A 26,916-nucleotide genomic window follows, 5' to 3' on the forward strand; every position below is an offset into this window, starting at 1 on the left:
GACTCCTTAAGACAGATGGGAAAGAGAAAGGGCGTGGCTAGAACAAAGAGCCTTTATACCATCCTTGGAGTTTGGACTTGGCATTACAGTGCGTGGATGCACCAGAGTGCATTACAGTACGTGGATGCACCATTACAGGAGGATAAGCAGGGAAATGAAATGACCAGATATATTTTAAAAACTCACCTACACTGGTTTCATTGTTTTATCTTTAAAAATACTGATCCACCTGGAATGTTGTAAATGTTACACTTCAGTGCAAGACAAAATGAAATAAATCTCAAACATTAGTTAACATTAGTACATACAATGTTTACTATCAAAAAGAACTTTAGGACTTCCCTGGTGGCACAGTGGATAAGAATCTGCCTTCCAATGCAGGGGACATGGGTTCGATCCCTGGTCCGGCAGGATCCCACGGAGCGACTAAGCCTGTGCGCCACAACTGCTGAGCCTGAACTCTGGGGCCCGCGAGCCACAACTACTGAAGCCCGCGTGCCTAGAGCCCATGCTCTGCAACGAGAGAGGCCACTGCAATGAGAAGCCCACGCACCGCAACGAGTGGACCCCGCTCGCCGCAGCTAGAGAGGGCCCATGCACAGCAACGAAGACCCAACGCAGCCAAAAATAAATAAATTAAAAAAAAAAAAAAAGAACTTTAAAGCCTTAAAAGAGCTTTGACACGTCTTCGAAGTTTAATTTCTAGAATTACAGCAGAAAAAACATTCCTGCTGATAAGACTTTAAAGAGCTTGGCTGAACTGTGAAATGTTCAATGTGGCAAAACGGATTGAAGAGGCAGAAACTGATAAATGGCATCAGCTAGCAAAAATACAAATTATTGAGCACCTTACTGTATAAATTTCTATCTCGTTCTCATTTGGTACACTGCAAGATGGCACACTCCAAAAACTATTATATGCGGAGAGCAATCCTTTTCTAATCCTTTATGTCCATATATTTCCATGGAGATCAACATTAAAGTGTTTACTGCCTTCAGTGCAATCAAGGTATGGCATGATTTTAATGTGAATCCTTTATTGTCCTGTAAGGTCATGGCATAACTGATTTAATGTAGAACAGGTAGTTCGCATTTCTTAACTAGCTGCTCTGTTCTTTCTCTTCCACGTTGAGTACAGTATCCACAGTTATTCCTACGTCCTGCAGTGACCAGCCTCTCTCCACTTCCAGAGTCCTTCTGGGAAAGGAAGTGGAAAGGCTGTATAGGGATGTGTGGTACCCAATTTTCATCATCCAGTCAAACAAGACCTAAAAGATAAAAAGCTTAGTTATCAAATACTGTACAAAATTGTGTCCCTCTAGATCACCATAATATTTTACGATTCTTTCATTGTTAAATCATGCCCCTACAAGTCATGAAACAGAACTTTCATACCTTTCAAAGGAACTTTCAAGAGGAAAGTTTAAGGAACTTTTTAAAGGAAAAGAGCATGCCATGAATTTGGAGATGTGAATGACCTTTAATACCTGTTGTTTCAGAGAAGGCCTAGGGGCTACTGGCACCTACAGACAGCAGAAGCATTTAACAATTAGGAAAGCCCCAACCAAAGGGAATGGAAAGATTATCCAATAAAAAGGTTAAGAACAAAAGGTTAGTATTTGGGGAAAAAGTCATTAGATTATAATCTAAGCCAACAGTCCACATCGAAATCACCCAGGAACTGTCACAACAGACATGTCCACGTCCCAGAGACTCTGCCTTTTGATAACCCAATATTCAATGGGCCATCCCTATAAATGTATCACATTTCCTTTCATGAAGATTCCCTTAGTAATTGTCCAAATTTCCACTTATTATTGGCTAAAAACAATGCCTGCTAAAGGATGGTTTGTTGCTTTAGGAAGAAGGCCGAATAATAGAATGTTCTCAGGGGATGGTGGTGTATCAATTATAGGTAATCCCTGACTTCTACCACCATCCATGTACCTACTGATATTCCATGTAATAAATGTGTATTATGTCATAGAGTGCCATTATTTTCCAATATATGAATATGCCTTCTTTTAAACAATCCTTCCATAAACACTTATACCTTTGACCATTTGTCTTATTTCCAAAGAATAAGTTCTCATAAATGGAATTACTGGGCCAAAAGATGAGTTTTAAAATATATACTGATAAATTATCCCACAGGAACAGTGGTCTGACTTACATTCACATGAACAATTAATAAGAATCCCTGTTTTCTGCACACACTGCCCAAAACTGGGTACTATTCTTTTTAATCTTTGACAACTTGATAGGTAGAAAACTGTATCCATTTTAATCTGCATTTCTCTGATCCTAAGTGAGGCCTAACATTCCACTGAGGTATTTCTATTTTTTTTTTTTTTTTGGCTGTGTTTGGTCTTTGTTGCCGCGTGCAGGCTTTCTCTAGTTGTGGTGAGCAGGGGCTACTCTTCGTTGCAATGCATGGGCTTCTCATTGCAGTAGCTTCTCTTGTTGCGGAGCACGGGCTCTAGCATGCAAGCTTCAGTAGTTGTGGCATGTGGGCTCAGTAGTTGTGGCTCAGGGGCTCTAGAGCGCAGGCTCAGTAGTTGTGGCACACGGGCTTAGTTGCTCCACGGCATGTAGGATCTTCCCAGACCAGGGCTCGAACCCGTGTCCCCTGCATTGGCAGGTGGATTCTTAACAACTGTGCCACCAGGGAAGCCCACTAAGGTATTTCTTTTCCTTCATTTATATAAGCTCCTTATAGAAAAAAATAATTTTTCCAAATTTTTAACTTGATGAACTTTATAGAATTTAAAAATTTTTATGTAGTCAAATCTGTCAGTATTTTCTGTCATGGTTTACAGTATTCTTGACATAGAAGGTTAAATGCAACAGTAAGAATAGAAAATTAGTTAGATAATTACAGAAATTTTTAACACACACATAATATGTTCAAATGCACTTAAAAGTAGAAATACACCCAAATATTAGTAATTGGCTTTGGTGCCAGACTGCAGATTAAAATTTCTTTCTACTTTTCTATATTTTTCCAATTATTGCTAGTGAACACAGTATTGTTTTCTAAAGAAAAAAAGAAGTCTATTAGAACAAAAAGAAACAAGCTTTAAAGAATGATCTGAAAACTACATACAAGCAATGGGGTTTAGGTTAATAATCCATCAGGGATAATAAGAACAAAGTTAATATCAGCTGCTTCCTAAAGCTTTGAAAGCATCTTACCCACCAAGCTGTGAAAATGTAATTAAAACAAAAAACAAATAAGAAAAAGAACTGAAAAAAATCTGAATGCAGAAATCACAGTTCAAGAAGGCTCAGCATAGGCTTCCCTGGTGGTGCAGTGGTTAAGAATCCGCCTGCCAGTGCAGGGGACACGGGTTCGAGCCCTGGTCTGGGAAGATCCCACATGCCGCGGAGCGACTAGGCCTGTGCGCCACAGCTGCTGAGCCTGCGCGTCTGGAGCCTGTGCTCCGCAACAAGAGAGGCTGCGATGGTGAGAGGCCCGCGCACCGCGATGAAGAGTGGCCCCCGCTTGCCGCAGCTGGGGAAAGCCCTCGCACAGAAACGAAGACCCAACACAGCCATAAATAAATAAATAAAATTAAAAAAAAAAAAAAAAGAAGGCTCAGCATACCTAATTCTCCAAATTTCTGCCACATAGAGTACATATAAATGCCATTTACCAGGACTTCCCTGGTGGCGCAGTGGTTAAGAATCTGCCTGCCAATGCAGGGGACACAGGTTTGAGCCCTGGTCTGGGAAGACCCCACATGCCACGGAGCAACTAAGCCCGTGTGCCACAACTACCGAGCCTGCGCTCTAGAGCCCACGAGCCACAACTACTGAAGCCTGTGCGCTCTAGGGACCATGCTCCACAACAAGAGAAGCCACCACAGTGAGAAGCCCGCGCACCACAACGAAGAGTAGCCCCTGCTCGCCGCAACTAGAGAAAGCCCATGCACAGCAACGAAGACCCAACACAGCCAAAAAATAAATTTATAAAGAAAAAAAATCCCATTTACCCTCACCTGATGGGAGTACAGACAACAGATAACACCTCCTCCCTGCATGGGAATAAACTATTGCCAAATTCAACACAAATATTTCTCCAAATATGATTCTCCTCACCTGTGAACTGCAAGACTTAAAAAACCTTCTCCTCAGGACACGCCCACTTGGACATCGAAGAGCAACGGTCACGACCTGAGGAATAAAAATGTTCAAGTGAGAATTCCAACCACTGCTCTATGCAATTCCAAAACCACTACTCCTACGAAACACCTGTACACAGTTCTAAGAGCTCATGTGGAGTTTTGTAGGAATTTAGCTCTGAGAGTTGTACACAAAAATGAAGGTCCAGATAAAATTCACCCTAAACACAGAAATAATTCTTTTGGACCTGAAAAACATCTTCCCACTGATTGAGGAGACCAGTGACAGAGCCTTCCAGAGAGGACACCGAGACGCAAGGCTTCTGTCTGCCAGACAATATCGAGACTGCAGCTGGGCTCTGAAAGTGACCCACCAAACCAAGAAGATCCAGGGCCACCTCAGAGTCTGCAGACAAGACGAACACTAGACTGGAAGGAAACAAAAAGCTACCCTTTTCACTCCATGACTGTAGGCTGTGCTCCGTGCCTACATCATGCGCACAAATGAGAGACAAGCCTGGAGCTGGTCCTGGCTGCTGGGGCTGCAGGAGACCCCCCTCCTGGCAGCAGCTTTGTCCGTTTTACATGTTGAGTTTCCCCACCATCTTTCCTCTGATAAAAGAGTTAAACAGCTAAAAAGAGCTTGCAACGTGCTAGTATATTAAAGGACACTCTAAGAAGAAAAGAGTGGGAGGGACCGAGAGATTATCACACTAAGTGGAGTGAGAAAGACAAATACCATATGATATCGCTTGTATGTGGAATCTAAATATGATACAAATGAACTTATGAAACAGAAACAGACTCACAGACATAGAAAACAAACTTTATGGTTACCAAAAGGGAAAGCGGGTATGGGGAGGGATAAATTAGGAGTTTGGGATTAGCAGATACAAACTACTCTATATAAAAGAGATAAACAAGGTCCTACTGTATAGCACAGGGAACTCTATTCAATATCCTGTGATAAACCATAATGGAAAATATGAAAAAGAATATGCGTATATATGTATAACTGAGTGACTTTCCTGTACACCAGAAACTAACACAACACTGTAAATCAACTACACTTCAGCTTAAAAACAAGAAAAGATGACGATTTAGTTATTAATTCTGATGTTCGTTATTTACCGTTAGGAAACCCTTTACTATGGTCAACATTATCCCAACTGTCCTGGGAGTTCTGTTGGCAGCACAGTTTGCAGAAATGGTGGTTTTATAGCAGCACCCACCACCCTTCAGTAAAGCCATGTTAGAAAATATTTCTATTCAAGTAGGTAAGGTGTTTGACTCATACCCAAATCAGTGCAATCTTTAGCTCTGTTACTACTTCTACCAAAGAAAATTTTATAATAAAACAAAGAAATCACAAACTAACAATCACTGATTAAAAGCCAATTTTGCTTATTTTTAGAAACAATAAAACTTAACTTTTACAGTGAGGTTTTGTTCAAACTTTAATGATCTGATAGGATACTTAAAGCCAAATGCTTTAAGAAAAACTAAGGTTAAAATACAGTGAGTCAGGACTTCCCTGGTGATGCAGTGGTTAAGAATCCGCCTGCCAATGCAGGGGACACGGGTTCGAGCCCTGGTTCAGGAAGATCCCACATGCCGCGGAGCAACTAAGCCTGTGAGCCACAACTACTAAGCCTGCGCTCTAGAGCCTGTGCTCCGCAACAAGAGAAGCCACCGCAATGAGAAGCCCGTGCACTGCGATGAAGAGTAGCCCCGCTCAGCGCAACTAGAGAAAGCCCGAGCGCAGCAACGAAGACCCAATGCAGCCAATAATTAATTAAAAAAAAATACAGTGAGTTAACATTTTCTATTATGATTAAATACTTAAGAGAAATGAACTATCATTGTTTGAAACCCAGCTATTGTTCAGTTATTACAATTACTGTGAAAGGTGGGTGTACAATTTCTCCTAAGATTACTGACAGTCTAGTGGACTGACCTATGAATGGGTAAAAGGCCTGGGACACAGTGCAAATTGGAAAGTAAATCACTGTCCCAAACACAGATTATTATATGAAATCTAAATGAAAAGTAGCAGCAATAATTAAAATTTAGTTCCCCTTAGAATGAAATAAGATAGCATACAATAATGAAAATAGTTGCTATGGTATTATGTTAACAAAATGATGATTTGCAAAACTATTTTCAAATTATCTTAAATTCTACACTTACTGTCTTTTCAATTTAAAAGTAGAAGAGTAACATATGGTGACTATTCTATTGTGAATTCTAGACTACCATGAGTTAGTTCTTCCTCTCATTTAAAAAAATCTTACTGTATTATTTTAGAACTCTATGGATAGTTGTAATACGAAATACATAACAGGCACTTAAAAAAATCAGGGTATAATGCTTAAGAATTGCATTATGTTTCAGATTCCCCACTCCCTTAACAGAAATCCATGTTAGCCATTAGTTCACTCATCTATTAGTCTGCTCCGAAGTCCAAGCAGGCTTCCATTATAACAGGAATTTTCTCATATGGCTCATTATTATAGAGCCACAGCTACTATATATATAGAAACACACACACACACACAGAGTGAAAACTTCATTCTGTTCTGATAACCTTTAAAATGAATGTTAGTCCCTTCCCGAGCAACAAAGAATTATAAAGATGTCCCTCACAGCCACTACGGAGAACAGTATGGAGGTTCCTTAAAAAACTAAAAATAGTGCTTGCTCCAGCAGCACATATACTAAAATTGGAACAATACAGAGAAGATAAGCATGGCCCCTGCGCAAGGATGACATGCAAATTCATGAAGTGTTCCATATTTTTAAAAAAACTAAAAATAGAATTACCATATGACCCAGCAATCCCACTACTGGGCATACACCCACAGAAAACCGTAATTCAAAAAGACACATGCACCCCAATGTTCACTGCAGCACTATTTACAATAGTCAGGTCACAGAAGCAACCTAAATGCCCATGGACAGACAAATGGATAAAGAAGATGTGGTACATATATACAATGGAGTATTACTTAGCCATAAAAAGGAAGGAAATTGGGTCACTTGCAGGAACATGGATGTACCTAGAGACTGTCATACGGAGTGAAGTAAGTCAGAAAGAGAAAAATAAATATCGTATAATATCACTTATATGTGAAATCTAGAAAAATGGTACAGATGAACCGGTTTGCAAAGCAGAAATAGAGACACAGATGTAGAGAACAAACGTATGGACACCAAGGGGGGAAAGTGGTGGGGGGGTGGGGATGGTGGTGGGATGAATCGGGAGATTGGGATTGACATGTATACACTGATGTGTATAAAATGGATGACTAATAAGAACCTGCTGTATAAAAAAATAAAATTCCTATATTAAAAAAAAAAAAGATGTTCCTCAATGGCCTATATGGGAAAAGAATCTAAAAAAAGAGTAGATATATGTATAACTGATTCACTTTGCTGTACACCTGAAACTAACACAACATTGTAAATCAACTATACTCCAATAGAAATTAAAAAAAAAAAATGTCCCTCTATTCTGTGGGTGACACCACACATTTAATGGGCCTAACTTTAATAAGGAAATAGGGAATTTCCTGAAAGTTATAACCTCCAGTATTCCTAAAAGTGAAATTATTCTTTTACATATGGACTCATGAAATAGTCGTGTGGCTTGAGGATTAAAATATATTAGTTATGACGGGGCAAGCTTTACATATGATGATATATCATGATTATGATACCAGAGCAAAGCTGCAAAGTTGGCCAAATACAAAATAGTACTTTGCAGAAAGCCAGAAACAATATGACTACATGACTTACAAACATCCTAAAATCTTGGGTAACCGTGGCAAGGCACACATTGCCTACTCCAGGTGTGCCTTTTTAACTCTGAAAACACTTCTTTCGGGTGATCGGGTGAAGGGTGGGTTAGAAAGGCACACTCCCCACACTAGAATGCCTTCTTTTTCTTGCTTTTAACTCTGATGATGATGATGACACCCCACACTTAAGGTCTACTTTCACTATTGTGAAGCAGTCAACCACAAGGGAGGGGAAAAGCCAGGCAGAGATGTCCAGAGGGAGCAGGCTAACTGCCCAGAAACAGGTCATGAGATCAAGAGTAGGATAACAAGGTCAATGAGAACAGGAGCGTTATTGAAAGAGGGACCGGGACGCCGAGAGAATCACCCAAGGAGGTACAACGAACGGCGGGCGAATGGTTAGCGGGAATCAGGAATTCATGCTTTGAATTCTTAGAAATCTGTGAGCAGTAGCGACTGCACAGGTGGAAAATGCCTTGCCCGATGATGAGTCTAATAGAACCAAAATCTTCCAATACTTATTTGCTTTTCTTGATTAGTGTAGAATAGAATACACTGTAAAAGTATCAACCAGTATCAACTATATATTAGCAGCACTCTTCATAAAGTTTCATTACATAATATAAAGTTGCTTGTACCTCATTAATACTATATATATATATAGTGCATTTAACTATATATATACTATATATATATACGGTGCAAACATTTAACATGTGATTTTCAGGTAACAGTTATTTACCTTAATTTTGTTGACTTTATTAACCAAAACAAAGAGCAAAGAGGACCAAAAATCAGAGCAGAGCCAGAGGAAAAGCAAATAGGAGCAGGGAGAAGAAAATAGGGATAGTACTGCTTGTAGCGAAAATAAAGGGAAAGTTCTGGCATAGCCAGAGGGCCAGGGCTCTCCCAGCAGGGACCTCGGAAACTCCTGCCTATGGCTTCAGCTTCAAGTGAGGAGACGGGATGAGATCTCACTTAGGTTCATTCCAGCTCTAAAATTCCATTACTCTGACATACACTTTACTAAGTGTAGCACAAAATGTCATCTACCCGGTATGAGAAAAGGGTAGAAAAGAAACAAAGTGGAATGACTACGAATGACTCTTATAAAGAGGAGAGCAACATCAAGTGCCTCTGGGTGGAGGTCTCTTGACCTTTTTAGGGGCACAGACCTGAGATTCTGAAGAAGAACACTGTCCTTCTACCTATAATCACAAAAAGGTACAATTTCAAAGGATTCACTGACAACCTCATGTCTATCGTCACCTTTGGTGACAGACTGCTGTCCTGTAGGAGTAACATCACGTGCTTTAAAGCCCCAGTAACTTCTTGAAAGGTGTTCCCTGTCAACCTGAGCCGTACTTAATCACTCCTGTATTGTTAAGTGGTTGTTATGGATACCAACCCAGAGCTTAAGGAGAGGTGATGAGGGTGCAGGAGGCTCAGGGCAAACATGTCATGGGGATGGATTTGATGGGTGTAACAGGGAGGAATTAGACATTTGGTTTTTCCTTAAATTGAGTTTCTCCCAGGGAATGTGATTCTCCTGGGGATTGATTGCACACTTCATTGTCTCTATTTCTGTATGACTTTCAGATTTTCCTCAGACATCCAAAATACTAAACTTAAATGTTGCAAAATGTGTTGACAAAAAAGAGACCCTCCTATGGCTTTCATGGCTGCCTCAGAAATGGTTTTCAGGGAGTGTAACAGTTGCTGAGCCTCAGGAAATGGGAAACCATCCGGCTCTCCTTTGCCGAAGCCACTTCGTGCTTTTAAAGACACGTGTCCCCGTACAGTAGAGACTGTCTGAAACTGAGCCGGGCAACCGCAGGAAGGCAGCACAGATTATGACAAAGTTGGGCAGAGGGGCAGCTCAATGCAGAGTGGGGGCTCCAAGCCCGCCGTGCAAACAGCAAACCAGCCTTCAATTCTAACACCTACAAAGTAGCTGCATTCTTCATTTTCTCTTTTTTAAGGGGAAAACTACAATTTGAAGTCATCTGCCTATTTTGATTCTATTTTAATAGGTAACTCGTTTGCTGACCTTAAAGTTTTGGAAAAGCCCAAGTATCCTATCTCTGCCTGATGAAGTGGGAGGGCTTTAAAACACAAGCTCGGCAGAGAGCAGGGTTCCAAAATAGGACTCGCGATGAGGAGTTTGATATTACCCCATATTCAAAACAAGATCTAAGCATAGTGCAATCACATAAACACTATGCTGTCTTTCCTTTCTAAACCCAAATTTATTTATTTATTGGCCACGCCTCACGGCTTGTGGGAACTTAGTTCCCCGACCAGGAATCAAACCCAGGCCCCAGCGGTGAAAGTGCCAAGTCTTAACCACTGGACCACCAGGGAATTCCCATCTAAGCCCAAATTTAGATAAAATGTACTTACTTGATATTAAAGAAAATAGAAAATATATTTAATTTTCAAAGAAAAAAAAATAAGCTTACTTCTTCAGCTATTTCAGGAGGTTCTTCAGGTAAATCAAGAACCTAAAGAAAAATAAGTATTTAGTAACAGGAATGTAAACAGTTTGAAGAAGAAAAAAATAATCTCAACATGAAGAGTTCCTTTCGATACAGTGTTTGGACATATCTATCCTTAATGAAATATTTTCTTTTAATATATATTTATAAAACATTTACAGTGAGAACAAGACTCACTTAATAAACATTTTTGGGTAAGCAACTTTGTGCTAACAGTAGATCATAAAAACAGGATTTGAGATGATAGCTACCAATCTATACACATTTAAAGAACTCCGTGTTTATGATGTTCCAAGACATTATACAAAAATGTACTACTTACAGAAACAGAGGGTAAATATTAATTAAGTTCAATAAGACCCCCAAATTATTTTGGTTCATACATATACACAGTAAGATGAGTGCGTATTTATTTTTCTTCACCAGCATCTTCTAGGGGACTGGATAACCACCATTCACTTTGGTTGCTTTCATGATTTACTCACGTTTCCCTATTTCTGTTATATTAATCTATTAAAAAAACAGATGTACAGACCATTTTCTCTCATTAAAACACTTGTTATGAACAATTTCACCTCCAGGGATGCTTTTTATTTTTTAATACCATAGATTCCATGTTTTATAACATTTTGTCTAACAAACATTAACTGCATTTATTAAATAAACCATTTGTTTTTCTTTGGTATAAAAAGCATATGTGACAGTCAACCAAAGGTTACCATCAGCATGAGATAATCTGTGCTATTAACAAAAAGCAAAGAATCTTGAAATTTTTATTAGTCCTATGGACTAAATGTTAGACACAGTTCAATGATCTGATTCTTAATCTTAAGCTCCATGAAGGGACCACGAAACCTCAGACTGAAAAGCAGTATGTTAGAAACTACTTTTAGGGACTAGATAGCCTACTAGCTTTCCCTAAGACTCAATAAAAACAGACTTATTTCAACCTTAACCAGCTCCAAATCATAGTCAACTTAGGGATTAAAGATTTGGAAGAAAAGAAGGAATGATAAACCTGGGCATCATTCCAAAGTGGACAGTTGCTAACTCATTCCCTAGAAGGGCCGCTGAGAACAGTGATACACTCATGTTAATAATATTAGCCACTCACCAAATATGGCTTCATCGTGTCTTAGCTACCCATAGGAATAGTTCCCTTAGTAAACATAATATTTTTCATTTCTATATAATTTAATCACTTCCTCAAAAAGAACTACTCTCTAAATTTATCACCATTTATCTTCCTAGATTCCTTCTGAAGTTTGGCTCAGATCATTAATATTAATATTAAACAGGAAAAGTGATTCTTAATGAAGCTGAAGCTTAATGAATCCAGATGAAGACACCATCTGGATTAAAAGCCAGTCCTAACCTTCCCTCAGTATAACACTTTCACCCACAGAACAATATTCTTACTGCACACGGATACAGCTCAGTGAGCAAACATTAAGTAATGAACCTCCTTCTGCGTGGGCTGTTCAGCGGCTGGTGAAACTTTGGTTACAGGCTTAGGCAAGTTCCGTCTCTTTGCTGCTTCTCTGTTTGCTGTTTCAGAAGATGTTTGACTCTCACTTTCAAGCACCAAATCTTCATCACCCTGGTCAAAAACAAGACAAGTTCTAAAGAGATGCTCTCTATCGACTTTATTCTATTTACAATGGTTATTTCTTTTACCCTGATGGCATTTCAGTAAAAAAAAATATGATTAAGTCATTATTAGACCCAGAAATTTAAAGCATTATCTCCTTAGACCAAAAAAACATGGAACTTAACTAACGTCTCATAGAAACTACCCTGATGCAGCTCGGGGGCTCCCTCTGATAGTACAAGGCTGAGAGGGGCCATTCCATTTTAATTGACCCCTAAGCTTTTCAGTAAGAAGAAAGAAGAAAACCTGAATGATATCCTTTCCTCCCTGCAGTAAAGGAAGCAAAGCAGTGCAAGAGATTGTGCCTTAAAAAGGCTGTGAAAATAGAACATGTGTGTAGAAACACAGGTCTATGCATGTGACCAGGCAATACTTCCATAGCTGCGTGTGGCCCTAGTATCTTGTTATATATAAATATATTTTAGCTCTCAAATTCAAACTTTGATCTTCCATTTGAATTAATCACTTTAGGAGGGATAGGATTTTATTCCAGAAATCTTAAAGATTACTTTTTATTAATATTATCTATTAAAACCTTTTCCTTAGCAAGATAATTCACTTAAATGTCAAAGTCTCAAATATATACTTATTAGTTCAATAATGCCTTTCTTCTATATGTACTGACCTTTGAAAAGTTCTCTTTATCAAACTAAAAATGGGCACCATTTTGGTAGGCTGTTTTCCCCATTCCTTTATCCTAAGAGAATTTGTTGGAAGGAGCATGGGGAATGGGAGTCAAGAGATCCTGATACTGAACAATTAAGTGGCCAAACTTAAGCCGCCTCACTGCAAACTAGGGGCTGGATCAGCAATGGGTACACTTTCCTTCCTAGAGTCTCAGGTCATAACACCAACAGTCTACTCTCTCCCTGACTTTCTTTTGTCTCCACTAATTAGGTTAAAATATATACTAGTAGTACCATGGAGACATAGCCTAAAAGCAAGGGGCAGAATGACTAATTCACACCATGACCATTTCAGAAAGAAACGTGGCAGGCTAAGGTCAGGCTGTCAATGTCTAACATACAAAACTAACAGAAGACAAATGCAACTCAGAAGTGAAGTCACTACATAGAGTAGTTGCATTTTATGTTGCCATGTTTCACATTAATTTTATTACCCACCCTTAATTGTTTTATGACATATTTACCATTATGAAATGAATACAAACACTCTCCTTCACTGTCAGAATCCTGTTTACCTCTACTGGATCATTTTCTTTACAAAATGGTGAAAGGCACAATATAAACAGAAAGCAAAACAAAGTAAAACAAAAAAAACAAAAATGTCTTTGGGACAGAAAGGATCTTACACAAAAAGTTTGTGGCCAGTTCTAAAATTGAATTCCTTTATGAATATCCTTTTTTTCTCTGTAAGAAAACTTAACATTGTAAACATCCACTAGCAAATGACGAAATTCATACTCAATGCCAAAGGTAAAAAGAGTCAAAGGTCAATTTGGCTTTAAAAAAAACAAAGCCAAACATGATGAATATTATGAGAGCTTATAATAACTTAGAGATCTGAATTCCCTCAAATAAAAGATGTGATTTGGTCAACAGTTTTCTCAAAGACTGCCTTATGTTAGAGCTTTTTGAGGATCTAAGTTATATACTCTTTAGACATCAAAAACCACTTAAACACATGTGACATACTAATATGCTAAATAAAAACTGATATACAATCATTATAAATAAAGACTCCTAAAAAATAGACTGGACCAATCATTTGCAATTTTTTAAAAATCAGTATATGCTAAAGGAAACATAAGCAATAGCAGAATTCAAAATATAATATTTTCTAACCCCAAGTTTATGACCATTGCTTAACTTCCAGGTTTCACCCGTCATACGATAAAAGCGTTCTTCCAGCTTTTTCAATTTCATTTCCTGGTGTGGTTTTAGAACATTCTCTATGTATCTGCTGGCCTGTTCCAAAAAACATAAATTAGGTGGTGTTACTATACATTAACATTCCTAAGCTTTTATTTACATTGTCTATAATGTTGTAAATAAGAATCAAGTAAGAAAGGGTGTTTTCACACTAATTCAATTTTGCCAAAAAAGCAACATCCTCCACTTCTGCATCACTCTCTAAAAATTTGCATTTGTGCTTAATGCAAATAAAAACAAATGTTCTATACTTCTGCTTGTATGGCAGTCTACCTATATATCCTTTAATGTGTTTTCAATGCAACAAAAAACTCAACGAGGGGCTGCAATACAAAGATGCAGAGGACAAGGCCTTTGACTTCCAGGAACTTAAACCCAAAGCAGTTTGTTCAAGACGTGATGCCTAAGGCATGAACTGGTTTGGAAGAGCATTAATTAAATGTTGCTCGATCATGGTAAAGTAGAAAATATTTTTAGACTCAAAAGACATGGAGATTCTGGTTTTAAGATGACAGAGTGAAATTATTTCTGCCTCCCCTGCCTCTTGAAAAATCACCCCAAAACAACCAAGGGAACAAGAAACAGAAACACTAATTCCATCACCAATGAAAAACACAGAAACACTATAACCCCCAAACCACTATATGTAAGGACAGATAGAGGAATGATAACTGATCTGAGTGAGAAAACTGCAACCTAGGTGCTTGCAAAGGACGACAGCAACAGGAAGCCAGCCGTGCACGCCACAGACTGGAACAGCTCAGGAAGACAGACATCAGGTTCCGTGGCGGGGACACAGGGTGAGGGGCAGAGCTAATACTGGGGCTGTCGGAGGAAACCATGCGTCAGCCAAGTGTTACCAACCTGAGTTCGGGGACTCTCATCAACACAAGTTGGTAAGAAGCCAGATGAGAAATTCAGGCAACGCTTTATTGGGATTCATGCTGCAGCACCTGGGAGCGGGAACAAGTAACAGGTTCCCTTGCTCACTCCCTGGGGCGGGGGGGGTGAGCTGGTCCCTTAAACAGGGTGAGGGGAGGGCTGGAGGGGTGCTTAGGTGGCCTGCCCACCCCCTTGGTGGTGCTGTGCGCAGGGACCATGGGCAGTACCCTGTTTCTGCTCCTGGTACCTCAGGAGAGGCAGCTGGATTTGGGCCTTTTTGTATCTAATTGTTCATAATTTGTCCCAACTGCACAGACATGCAGTTATTTTTAGTCCCTTATAGTTTCTTTGTATTCTGTTGCTTTGTCCAGGTGCAAGCACTGCAGTAAAGGGTCCCAGGTCCCAGCCTGTCTCACAATGAGTTTGTACTGAACCAAGGATTAGGACTATTCCAATTCCTTGCATCTGAGTTTCTTAGAGAAAAGGCAGGAAAATTATAAAAGAGTTATTGGACCCCCAGAGCCACTACTCTACCACACATCCAGGCATGAAGGTTTATGCTCTGGGAATATGAACCAGAGAGGCTGCTGAGTCACAGATCCAGGCCTAGTGGAGGGCAGGAACGCAAACTAAAACAGAAAAAGTACATGAAAATGCACCCACTGGAAGGTGACACAACCCAGCCCTTCCCAACTTGACTCAGATTGCTGGCAGCCAGGCCTTAACCCCCCCAACACCTGGGAGAATGGAGATGCATTGTCTAGAGGAGGTGAATTGCAAAAGAGAAACACGGAGATACTGACAAAGCTAACTTACTCCTCAGTATCCCTACAGTTAAATCGGTGTCTACCCTACATCAGCAGACAACCCATCAAGCTTTTGCTCCCATACACAGAAATTCCAATTAGCTTGATTTTCCTTTTTCTTTGAAGTAAAACACAAAGCTTCATGAAATTTTACAAATACACCATCAGTTAGCCTTTTTTTTTTTTTAATTATTAGCACCTTTAATTATTATTTATTTATTTATTTATTTATTTATTTATTTATGGCTGTATTGGGTCTTCGTTTCTGTGTGAGGGCTTCCTCTAGTTGCGGCAAGTGGGGGCCACTCTTCATTGCAGTGCGCGGGGCTTCTCACTATCGTGGCCTCTCTTGTTGCGGAGCACAGGCTCCAGACACGCAGGCTCAGTAGCTGTGGCGCACAGGCCTAGCCACTCCGCGGCATGTGGGATCTTCCCAGACCAGGGATCGAACCCGTGTCCCCTGCATTAGCAGGCAGATTCTTAACCACTGCGCCACCAGGGAAGCCCCATCAGTTAGCTTTTAATGTATCATTCTTAAACTGGAAGGACAGAGCTAAGAATTACCAGATGATTAAGGAAAGCCTCCGACGCGAAAAATGGAGACTAGAACTAACAAACAGAAAAAGGGAACCTGAAAAACCACACTGGAATTTTGAGGATAATGGTGCAATACTTCAGAATTCTAATGATTTTCAACCTGTAATTCTATACCAAATCAAACTATCAATCATGTGTCTAAGGAGAAAAATCACCTTTTTAGAATCCAAAGACTCAAAAATGTTATGCATCACCAGGCACATGTCTGCCCAGGCTGGGCACTTCACCATGCACATAGATACACTGTGAGATACTGATTTATTAGTTTTCCTTTGTCCAAAGAGAGAAGACAGAGGGTTAAAGTTTTTAGACTTTTGCCAAACAGAAGAATCCCAACTTTTTTTTTTTTTCAAACCGTCAGGAATTACAGATGCCAATTAGTATATAATTGGCATATAGATGGAATTATAGTTAACCAATCCATCTTGCATGCAAGTCTTTAAAAATGAATAGTAACTTCCACAGGAAATAACATTAAACATTAGAAGCTCAAATATTTACAAGAGAACTTCTTACAAAAGATCTCGCAAGGACACTTTCCTTGCTACTGAATTCAGATCGGGGTAGTTACAAATGTATTGAACAGTAACTCCTCCCACCCCCTAACAAATACATAGGCTTTTATTCTTGGGATCTGTTTTCAGCCTTCACTTGTTTACTTAAAAAAGGAATAATTTGCTCACCAGAAAAGCAAGTGGTAGATGTCAAAATTGTAATGCCTTTGTACCTAGGCCTTTATAAAGGGTTTATGTTTTTAATATTTAGGTAAAAGTCCACAATGAGTCTCCTCTTTTACAAAGGTCAATCATCAATCTGGCAACTGCACAAATGCTACCTGACATTTCAAGGTCACGAAAATAACTGTTAGATAATCATCCATGGTAAATGCAATTCGTAGCTAGCAAAACCAAACTTGGATGGGATGTAGCAAAAGCAGTGCTCAGAGGTAAAGTTACAGCTGTAAATATCTAATTAAAGAAGAAGAAAAGATATCAAATCATTAACTTTACACCTTAAAAATCTTGAAAAAGAACAAATTAAACCCAAAGCTAGCACACAGCAGCAAATAATAAGGAAGAGATAAACAGAGAATAGAATAGAAAAACAACAGAACCAATGAAACCAAAAATTGTTTCTTTAAAATGATCAACAAATTTCACAAAACTTTAACTTCACTAAGAGAAGACAACTAAAATCAGAAATGAATGTGGGGAAATTACTACCAACCTTACAGCAATAAAAAGGATTATAAAGATGTACAATTGTATGCCATCAAATTAGATAACCAAGATGAAATGGACAAATTCTGAGAAACACACAATTACCTAAACTGACTCAATATGAAATAGGAAATCTCAACAGACCTAACATAAGACTTTGTCAGTAGTTAAAAACCTCCCAACAAAGAAAAGTCCAGGACCAGATGGTTTCACCACTAAATTCTATAAAACCTTTAAAGAAGAATTAGCACCAATCCTTCTCAAACTCTTCCAAAAAAGAGACGAGGCGAGAACAGTTCCTAATTCATTCCATTAGGTCAACATTATCCTGATACCAAAGCAAGGCAAAGACACTACAAGAAAATTAAAGACCAATATCCCTTATGAATAGAGATGCAAAAATCCTAAACAAAATACTAGCAAACTGATCCAACAGCTTATTGAAAGGAGTATATACCAACGCCAAGTGTGACTTATCTCAAAAATGCAAGATAGTTCAACATAAGAAAATCAATTAATGTAATACATATTAATAAAACAAAGGGGGGAAAAACCACATGACCACCTGAATTGATGAAGAAAAAGCATTTGACAAAATTCAACACTCTTTCATGATAAAACTATTTAGAAACAAGGAATAGAAGGGAATTGCTCAACATAACAAGCATCTAGGAAAAAATCCATAGCTAACATCATACTCAATAGTGAAAGATTAAAAGTTTTCTAAGATCAGGAATAAGACAAGGATGCCTACTTTCATCACTACTATTCAACACTGTTTAAAGTTTTAGCCAGAGTGGGCTTCCCTGGTGGTGCAGTGGTTGAGGGTCTGCCTGCCAATGCAGGGGACGTGGGTTCGCTCCCTGGTCTGGGAGGATCCCACATGCCACGGAGCAACTGGGCCCGTGAGCCACAACTACTGAGCCTGCGCATCTGGAGCCTGTGCACCGCAACAAGAGAGGCCGTGATGGTGAAAGGCCCGCGCACCGTGATGAAGAGTGGCCCCGCTTGCCACAACTGGAGAAAGCCCTTGCACAGAAACGAAGACCCAACACAGCCAAAAATAAATAAATAAATAAATAAATAAATAAAATGCTGCCTTAACTCCAAAAAAAAAAAAAAAAAGTTATAGCCAGAGTGATAAGGCAAGAAAAAGAAATAAATGACATCACTTTTGGAAATGAGGAAGTAAAACTATCCCTATTCTCAAATGATACAATCTTATACATTAAAAACCCAAAGAATCTACACACAAAAACCACTAGCGCTAATAAAAAATAAGTAAAATTGCTGCACACAAGATCAACAGACAAAAATCATTTGTGTTTCTATACACTAGTAATGAAAATTCAAAAAAGAAAATTAAGAAAACAATTGCATTTATAATAGCAACCAAAAGAATAAAATGCTTAGGAATAAATTTAGCCAAGAAGGTGAAAGCTATGTACACTGAAAACTACAAAACATTGTTGGAAAAAATTAAAGACAGAAATAAATGGAAAGACACTGCATGGTTATGGATTGCAAGAATTAATATTAAGATGCCATTACTCCTCGCAGCGAAGAAGACTTAATATCATTAAGATGTCAGTACTACCCAAAGAAATCTCCAGATTTAAGTGCAATCCTCAAAATTCCAAAGCCCTTTTTTGCAGAAATGGAAAGGCCAATCCTCAAATTCATAAGGAATTGCAAGGGGCCTCAACAGCCAAAACAATACTGAAAAAGAAAAACAAAATGGGATGACTCACACTTTGTGATTTCAAAACTTACTAAAAAACTACAGTAATTAAAATAGTATGGTACTGGCACAAGGATAGATATATATATATATAAAGCAATGGAATAGAAATGAGGGCCCAGAAATAAATCCATATATCTATGGCCAATTGATTTTCAACAAGAGTGCCAAGACCATTCAATGGGGAAAGAATAGTTTCTTTAACAAATGCTGTTGGGACAACTAGATATCCACATGAAAAAGAATGAAATTGGGCCTTCCCTGGTGGCGCAGTGGTTGAGAGTCTGCCTGCCAATGCAGGGGACAAAGGTTCGCGCCCTGGTCTGGGAAGATCCCACATGCCGCCGAGCAACTAGGCCCGTGAGCCACAACTGCTGAGCCTGCGCATCTGGAGCCTGTGCTCCGCAACGGGAGAGGCCACGATGGTGAGAGGCCCGTGCATCGCGATGAAGAGTGGCCCCCGCTCGCCACAACTAGAGAAAGCTCTCGCACAGAAACGAAGACCCAACGCAGCCATAAATAAATAAAAATAAATAAATTAAAAAAAAGAATGAAATTGGACTCCCATCTCACACCATACACAAAAGCTAACTCAAAGTAGGTTAATAACCTAAATATAAAAATTAAAACTATACACTCCTGGAAGAAAATATAGGGGTAAATTTTCATGACTTTGGATTTGGCAATGGATTCTTAGATATGACACCAAAAGCATGAGCAACAAAAAAAATAATAGATAACTAGACTTCATCAAAACTAAAATCATTTTTGTGCATCAAAGAACAATAACAAAAAAGTGAAAAGCAATCCACAGAATGGGAGATAATACTCACAAATCAGATATCTGATTAAGAGTTTAGTATCCAGAATATATAAAGAACTCCTATAATTCAACAACAGAAAGACAAACAACCCAATTTAAAAACAGGCAAAGAACTTAAACAGACATTTCTCCAGAGAAGATATACAAATGTCCAACAAGCACCTGAAAAGGATTTCAACATCATTAGTCATTAGGGAAATGCAAATCAAAACAACGTGATACCACTTTGTATGCATTATGATGAGTATTGGGGGGGTGAGGGGTGGAAATAATAAATGTTGGTGAGGATGCAGAGAAATTGGGACACTCAGAAACTGCTGGTGGGCATACAAAATGGTATAGCCAGTGTGGAAAATAGTTCAGCAATTCCTCAAAAAGTTAAAATATAGAATTACCATATGACCTAGCAATCCCATTTCTATGTATATACCCCAAAGAATTGAAAACAGGTATTCAAATACTTGCACAAAAATATTCACAGCAGCACGATTCACAATAGCCAAAAGGTGAAAACAACCTAAATGTCTATCGGTGAATGGATAAACAAATTCTGATCCATCCATACAATGGAATATGACTCAGCCATAAAAAGGAAAGAAAATAAATAAAATTAAAAAAAAAAAAAAAAGGAAAGAAGTACTGATATATGCTATATGGACGAACCCCAGAACACATTATGCAAGTGAAAGAAGTCAGACACAAAAGGTCACATGTTATATGATTCCACTTGTATGAAATATTCAGAATAGATAAATCCATACAAACAGAAAATAGATTGTTGGTTGCCAGAGGATGGAAGGAGTGGGGAATGGGGAAATAACTGTTTAGTGGGTATGCGGTTTTCTTCTGCAGTGAAGAAAACGTTTTGGAACTAGACAGGGGTAGTGGTTGCACAACATTGTGAATATTCTAAATGTCACTGAATTATACACTTTAAGATGGTCATGTCATGAGAATTTGACCTCAATAATAAAAAAATCTGAACACAAACACATAAAGCAACAGACCTAAATTTAAAATGCCCCAGACATTTTTGTATTCTCTTTATATACTCTCCAAAACGTATGCTTTACCTTTTCACCCTGTGCCTCTTGCTGTTTTTTCCTCACAAGTTTTAGCCTTTTCTCATTCTTCTCTTCGTCTTCTTCTAAGACATCAAAACATATAAGTACTTTTTAATTCCCAAGTATCAGTATGTTGAATGTTATTTTCTCTGAAAATCTTCTGTAGATCTTCACATTTTGGGAGAGAAAAGCCTTCAAAAAACAGACTGTATTTTTCACATAATGAAAATGAGATACATGCAGACAGTTGAAACAAGGAAATCTGCAAGAAATTTCTTTCTGTAAGAAATGTCAATCTGTAAGAAAAGGCCTATTCTGAAACTAAAATTCTCTGACATGTGTTAACATTGTGTGTTACAGTTTTGGTGAGGAGACTCCAGGAATAATTATGGGGCTTCCCTGGTGGCACAGTGGTTAAGAATCCACCTGCCAATCCAGAGAACACGGGTTCGAGCCCTGGGCCGGGAAGATCCCACATGCTGTGGAGCAACTAACCCCGTGTGCCACAACTACTGAGCCTGCGCTCTACAGAGCCCGCAAGCCACAACTACTGAGCCCGTGTGCCACAACTACCAAAGCCCAAGCGTCTAGAGCCTGGGCTCCGCAACAAGAGAAGCCACCACAATGAGAAGCCCACACACCACAACAAAGAGTAGCCCTGCTCACCGCAACTAGAGAAAGCCCTCGTGCAGCAACAAAGACCCAATGCAACCATAAATAAACAAATAAATAAAATTTAAATAAATAAATAAACAGTAAAACAGAACATAATGCACTGAATTCACTATTGGCAAGCTTCTTTCTAATAGGATATAAGACTGTAGACATTAGTTTCAGGATTCATCTGTTCTGAGGTTAACTACAATATTGTTTTTTGTTTTGTTTTTTTAATAAATTTATTTACTTATTTATTTTTGGCTGTGTTGGGTCTTTGTTGCTGCATGTGGGCTTTCTCTAGTTGCAGTGAGTGGGGGCTACTCTTTGTTGCGGTGCGCGGGCTCTAGAGCACAGGCTCAGTAGTTGTGGCTCACAGGCTCTAGAGCGCAGGCTCAGTAGTTGCGGCGCATGGGCTTAGTTGCTCCGCAGCATGTGGGATCTTCCCGGACCAAGGCTCAAACCCGTGTCCCCTGCATTGGCAGGCGGATTCTTAACCACTGCGCCACCAGGGAAGTCACTACAATATTGTTTTAAAAGGCTTCTAACACAAACTTTTACTTACCACAAAAACAAAACAAAAATAAGAACAAGCATGGTTTCCTAAAATTAAGAGCACTTAACTATATATACGATATAAGTGCGTAAATAAAAACTGCCAGAATGGAATGAAAAATAAATTATCTTTAACTCTTAATCTTAACGATAGATATATTTACCATTTGTAGAACAGTTTACAAGCTGTACTACGTACCAAACAGCAGTTAAGCTGCTGCACAAACACAAAGACAATCTAAAATTAGCGAACGTGCAGAAATGCTATAGTTTCAAATGTATATACAAGAAAAAAGTATAATTTCTCATAAAAGTATTGGGATTTATAGCCTGTCCAAAATTGTAACTAAAGTTGTAATGATTATTCTACCTTGAAATTACACAGCACAAATTAATGGTAAAATGACTCTTATTGTGCAAAGTTCTAGAATAAATAAAGGAAAGAAATTTCGGTAGAAAAGTATAAAAGGGTAGCATAAACAATAAACTTACCTTTCAGATAAACTTGGGAAGATTTAAACGAGTTAACCCATGAGGTGGTCACAGAAATAATTAATGTAAGGAGAGTAAGCAGTAAGAAAATCCGGCCACACAGCAAAATTAGATCTTTGATTCCTTATAAAGGTTAAAAAAAAAATACAATTAAAATTCAAAACATTTTTCTTGATACTAGGTATTAACACATTAGAAGATCATTTGTACTAGAAAAGTACAGTAAAAGTTAAGGTATGCAACTGTCTTAAGATTTTTCATATAGTCTCCTTTGGGTGCCAAAATTCATGACTGTCATTACCAGAGCAAGTTTTCAGAAAATGATTCTAGAACATCTTATGTCTCAGGAATATAAGTAGAATTCGAGTGATTGGCTACATTATAAATATATGACTATCAATAATGCATAAATTCTGGTTTCCCTTCTTCCCAGAGAAGGGAAGAAAATTATCCACATAATTGGGAATTAAATCGTGATGGTATCATCTTATCAAACTCTAGTTCTATTTAAAAACAGTCACTCTCACTGAAACAGCAAATTCTTATTTCTGACAGTTAAATTATGCAACTCTGTACTTCTCTATTTCTCAATATTTATTCTATCATATGTAAATAAAATTACTAGATACATGTTTGCCTAGAAAAAAAGTAAAAAACTTGGTTTTGTATTACCTTAAGAACCAAGATGAAAATTAATCAGCAGAAATGTAACAAGTACCTACTTTGTGTAATACAACTTGCCAAATGGTGAGGGAAGGTAGATATAAAGTAGGATAAAAAATGTTTCTACCCTCCAGGAATTTTTAGTTTTGTTCTATAATTCTGAAAAGTTACCAGGCAGACATACAGAGGAACCATCTTACCAATGTGATGGGGGCTGGCAGTTAGTCAATTAACTGAAAATTAAAGAAGGAATTATATATACAGACTTAATTTTTAACTGAAAACAGAAATATATATATATATATATCATCCTTTTTTTTTAAAAAAAAAAAAGCAGTTTAAAGTTGTTTAGCGAAGTTTTTTTTTTTTTTCTTTTGCATTACAGCCCTTCCAACCTTTGCCAACATTACTACTGATTCAGGTATTGCTCAATATGACACATAATTAAATCTCGGGTAACTGGTCATTTCAAAAGTAATTTGACACCTAGGGTATTGGTATTTAGAGAAACCGCTGTGTTATGGGATTTATGTTCCATGTATTGCTTTTTGTTCTAGCAAGCAAGCAGTTTCAAATGTCATATGGGAATACAAAAGAATTAGATTAATGTGTGCACCTCTCAATTAGAAATTTTTAATATTAAGTTGAGGTGTTTTGTTTTGCTTTGTTTATACCTATTCTCAAGAGCCCATATGCAGGGCACTTCAAAGGATAACGTGAGGAACCAGCATTAAAGTGTTTAGCTTAAGTACAAGTAAAAATGTATCAGCAATGAAGGCTTTTACAAAGTAGAAAAAGACAGGGATCATTTTTCAATACATGTCCAAAAATATAGCCCAGGTGAATGAACACTCCTCCTCCCTTTGGTAATTCAATAGGAGGAGGAGGAGGGGAGGAGGGGAGGAGGGGGAGGAGGGGAGGAGGGGGAGGAGGGGTCTCTGCTCTCAGGAAGTATATTCCCCTGTGGTCAGAGCTGATCATGTGAACAGATCTCCTTCTGCAACCCTGAGTAAACACCTTCTCATTGACTAGTGACTCAAATATTAGTGCAAAAGTAGAAGATTCTAGATGAGCAGAGTAAGGGTGAATTCTTTAAGGTAAGGGAGCAGGTAAATTCTGGAATAAGTGTGAGTTTAACATTTCTGTATATCATTTGGATAAAGGTCTTGTTAGATTCCAATACTGCTTGAGACTTCTGGAGAATCTCTGTAGATTTTTTAAAAAGCATTTCATTTTACTTTCTTATTCCAAGCACCATTCTGGGTACCTGACTTCTTGGGGGTGGGGAGAAAGAGAGGAAATATACAAAGCTCGGTTTCATCACGGTCTCTAACTTTAGGACTGAGTTTAAGGAGGGAAACAGACATGTAAACTGATCAATAATATGTCCAAAAATGAACTGATTCTGGTCCACCAGTTTCCTTTCAGTTTTTCCTTTATCACTGGCACCACCAACGACTTGCGGTTGTTCAACTCCACATGTAGGAGCCATCCTTGAATCTCTCCTTTCTCTCACCCTAATCATTAATCCATCAACAAATCCTAGTTAGCTAATATCCCAAATCTGTGCACATTTCACCTCCTCTGTTATCCTAGTCAGGCCAACCATCAAACAATCATCACGACTTCCCCACCTCAGAAGCCTAAGATGCCTCACTGCTTCCACTGCAGTTTCCTTGCTAAACATTCTCCACACAGAACCCAGTGACCTGTTTTAAAACCTTAGGTAAGTCCCTTAACCTCCCTATATCTCAGTTTCCTCAACTGTAAAAAAGGGATTATAATAGTACCCACCCTCTATGATTGTAAAGCGGATTAGATGAGATAATGAATAAACACTTAGACTTTGGTTTACAGTAGGTGCTCAATGAATGTTTCTATCTTGAGCCAATCTCCCTCTTAGTCTCCTTGATCCAGCCTCAATTTTCTTCCTCCTTTTCCTCCAACACATCACAATTCCTTTGTCTGGAATGTTTTCTCCCGGCTTTTCAAAGGGGTGGTTCCTATCATTTAAATCTCTGCTTAAAATCCTCAGTAGGCCTACATCACATCAACCTGTTTATTTCCTCTTGAGCATTCAACACAATTTGAAAGGCGTGTATATGCTTGTTCCTCTGCTTTCTGCCTCAGTCCCCTTTCACGCAAAACCTCACCAGACCTGGAGAGATTTTTTGCGCCAAGGGGAGCCGGCCTCACCAAGGGGAGTCGGCCTCCCCACGGCGGCGGAAGTCTCGCTGCCCCCAAGGACCCGCGCCGGAAAAGGGAGGCAGGCGCGGTGCGGCCTGGGAATCGTAGTCAAAGCTGCCTAGAGGGGACGCGGCTGGGAAACGGAAATTCTACGCAATGTTCACGGGACCGTCACCTGGGTATGAGCACCAAGAGGGAAAAGCCAACACTTACCCAGATCTGAGATCCCACGCCGGAGCTCCAAACACAAGAGCGGGAGAGCAGCAAGGAGGAAAACGCCAACAACGCCACGAGAAGCCATAGTGGCGGGCGCCCCGCTTCCGGGCGGAAGGCCCACCCCTTCCGGTTGCTCCTCACTTGGAAGGTGGAGTGGAGGAACCCTGTCTAAGGGAGGAATTTGGGGAGACAGCTGGACCCTAAAGCCAGGTCGTTGGTCGGACTGAGATAAGACCAGGTTTTTGAACTCATAATCTCTAGCCTTAGAACAAATGCAGGTCACCTCCTCATGTCACGTGATGTCCAGGGGAGCCGGCCTTACTGGCGCCCGTCTAACCAAGTTCTATGAAAGCAAAACGTGGGCTCCAGTGAGGCTGGCTGCACCTGCGCCTTTGGCCGTGGGACTCTGGAGACTGAGAAAGAGCTCAAGAGTAAAATGAGGGGCTTCCCTGGGGGCACAGCGGTTGAGAATCCGCCTGCCATAGCAGGGGACAGGGGTTCGAGCCCTGGTCCGGGAGGATCCCACATGCCGCGGAGCAACTAAGCCCGTGCTCCACGACTACTGAGCCTGCGCTCTAGAGCCCGCGAGCCACAACTACTGAAGCCCGCGAGCCTAGAGCGCATGCTATGCAACAAGAGAAGCCACCGCAATGAGAAGCCCGCGCACCGCAACGAAGAGTGGCCCCTGCTCGCTGCAACTAGAGAAAGCCCGTGTGCAGCAACAAAGACCCAACGCAGCCACAAAAAAAAAAGTAAAATGAACCTGAAGAGAAAGGGTACTGGGTGTTGACGCTGTAGGGGGCAGCCTGGCCCCTGGGCCTTGTGTCCGTAGTGGGTGATTGTGGGCTTTTGGGTCAGACAACTGAGCACCACTCTCTGCTGAAGCACCTTCTTTATCACCGTAACGATCCCCGGCCCCTTTCACGGTCTCTAGTACCTGAGGGAAGACGGCTCAGAAGTGGGGCCCGGCACCTAATCCTGGAGACCCACTACCCCTTGCTCCGCTCCTCGTCAGTTTTGCCAGCAGGTGTTACTGTTAATGACTTAACTC

General features: G+C 39.5%; 1 protein-coding gene across 5 annotated transcripts; it reads right to left on the reverse strand.

Moving 5' to 3' along the window:
• Positions 1-672: 672 nt before the first annotated feature.
• Positions 673-25,986, reverse strand: UBXN8 (UBX domain protein 8). 5 transcript variants are annotated; one of them, XM_082444689.1, is made up of 8 exons: positions 25,863-25,984; positions 22,800-22,922; positions 21,108-21,178; positions 13,879-14,001; positions 11,885-12,022; positions 10,387-10,428; positions 4,102-4,176; positions 673-1,268 (listed from the first exon to the last, which is right to left on the reverse strand). In XM_082444689.1, exons 1-8 carry the CDS (start codon positions 25,948-25,950, stop codon positions 1,101-1,103), a joined length of 828 nt encoding a protein of 275 aa, XP_082300815.1. In that variant the 5' UTR covers positions 25,951-25,984; the 3' UTR covers positions 673-1,100. The 5 variants fall into 5 exon arrangements, with proteins under 5 accessions (XP_082300815.1, XP_082300814.1, XP_082300816.1 ...); XM_082444688.1 differs by having other exon boundaries at positions 21,108-21,181; XM_082444690.1 differs by lacking the exon at positions 10,387-10,428 and having other exon boundaries at positions 21,108-21,181; positions 25,863-25,986.
• Positions 25,987-26,916: the final 930 nt, after the last annotated feature.

The sequence above is a fragment of the Balaenoptera physalus genome, assembly GCF_965194825.1.
Source record: "Balaenoptera physalus genome assembly, chromosome: 21".
NCBI classification, from domain to species: domain Eukaryota; kingdom Metazoa; phylum Chordata; class Mammalia; order Artiodactyla; family Balaenopteridae; genus Balaenoptera; species Balaenoptera physalus.